Raw genomic sequence first — 1,406 nt, forward strand, 5'->3', positions numbered from 1 at the left:
ATATTTATATAAATAAAAAGCCCTCAAAACTTATTTCAAAAGAAAACCAATTTCAATATTCCCATTATCGGGGTAAGAATTATTTTAGTTGACTGATCTATAATTGAACCAAAGACAAGTCTTGATCTTGATTACTTCGGCCGTTAACAAAAACAAACTAGTGATAGAGACTAAAAATAAAAGATAAAAAAATGTTGGAGGTTCGAATCTTTTTTTATATATGCAATAATCTATTGATCAATGACAAACTTTTAAATAGAACTCAAATTCGCAACAGATTAATGCTTGATTTGCTAGACTGGAAGAGGAAATGGATCCTCTCCAGTTTTTTTTAACACTTGACAAGATACAGTGTGATTTCTCATTTTTGATTTTACAAGTGTGACCAAAAATAAATAAGAGAGAGAGTAATGAATTGTTAGATTAAGCACTAGATACCATCCAGTTTTTTTCACTGGAGAGGATCACTCTCGACTGGAAAATACAAGGAGAAAAAAAATACATGACACTGGGACAAGTATAGACATGTGCGAATGTCCCATGCAAGTCCATATCAAACATGAAGGCACACTTTTCAAACCCTAAACTTTGCGTAGTTTCACACCTTCAATGGAACTAAACATAAAATTTCATTCTAATTTTTCAATTAATCACATTGATTTTATTTATTCTTGTTCTTTAATTATTATTTTCCTAAAATGGATAAGAGATATTAAATTATTTTTCCTTTTTGCTAATAGATTCAAATAGCCAACAATAAGCTTCGCTTTCATTTTCACATTTTGGAGTGAGAATTGTGAAACAGAAGGAGAATTTGTGACTTGTTTTTATTATGTTCTTGCCATTTTACTCATTTGATCATGATTGCCACTTTCCCCGTTTCGCGAGCCTCTCAATCTCAAGTGTAATAAAAATATTGACAAGTAGAGCATCCTTTTTCCTCTTTTTCCTCTGCTTTTTCATACAGATATATATACTATTACAAACATTTTAATATATTGACCCTGTGTACTACTAGAAGACAATATTTCTAAAAATATAGCAACAAGAATCACTGCAATACAACAATTGCTGTGGACCTTAGAAAAAGCTGAAAATGTATTCTTCTGTTCAGCATTTCTAACATACACTGATACACTATCTCTGGCTATTGTTTTACAAAGGACAAAGGTTACATTTACAGGCTTTAGAGCAAGAACAAGATCAAAATATCATGCCTCACTGCTGGCTAAGCAAATTCTCCCAAGTCTTCCTTCCAAATTTGACCTACCTAACTATATAATATAAGAAGTTATGATAAGAACAGGTATAGAATCAGAAGACGACTAAAATATTAAGGAGATAAAGACAAAAATACTTACCAAATTAAAAAATTGCTAATAGTTAAACAGTTTGACATGATAGGT

General features: G+C 30.9%; 1 protein-coding gene across 1 annotated transcript in view; it reads right to left on the reverse strand.

Moving 5' to 3' along the window:
- Positions 915–1,406, reverse strand: part of LOC107625234 (protein REVEILLE 8) — a gene marked incomplete in the record, with an annotated part of 4,955 nt that continues 4,463 nt past the window's right edge. Inside the window, 2 exon segments of the mRNA XM_016327814.2 lie at positions 915–1,274; positions 1,362–1,406. Coding sequence (XP_016183300.1) covers positions 1,384–1,406 — 23 coding nt within the window.

This window comes from Arachis ipaensis, chromosome B02, assembly GCF_000816755.2.
Source record: "Arachis ipaensis cultivar K30076 chromosome B02, Araip1.1, whole genome shotgun sequence".
NCBI lineage: Eukaryota > Viridiplantae > Streptophyta > Magnoliopsida > Fabales > Fabaceae > Arachis > Arachis ipaensis.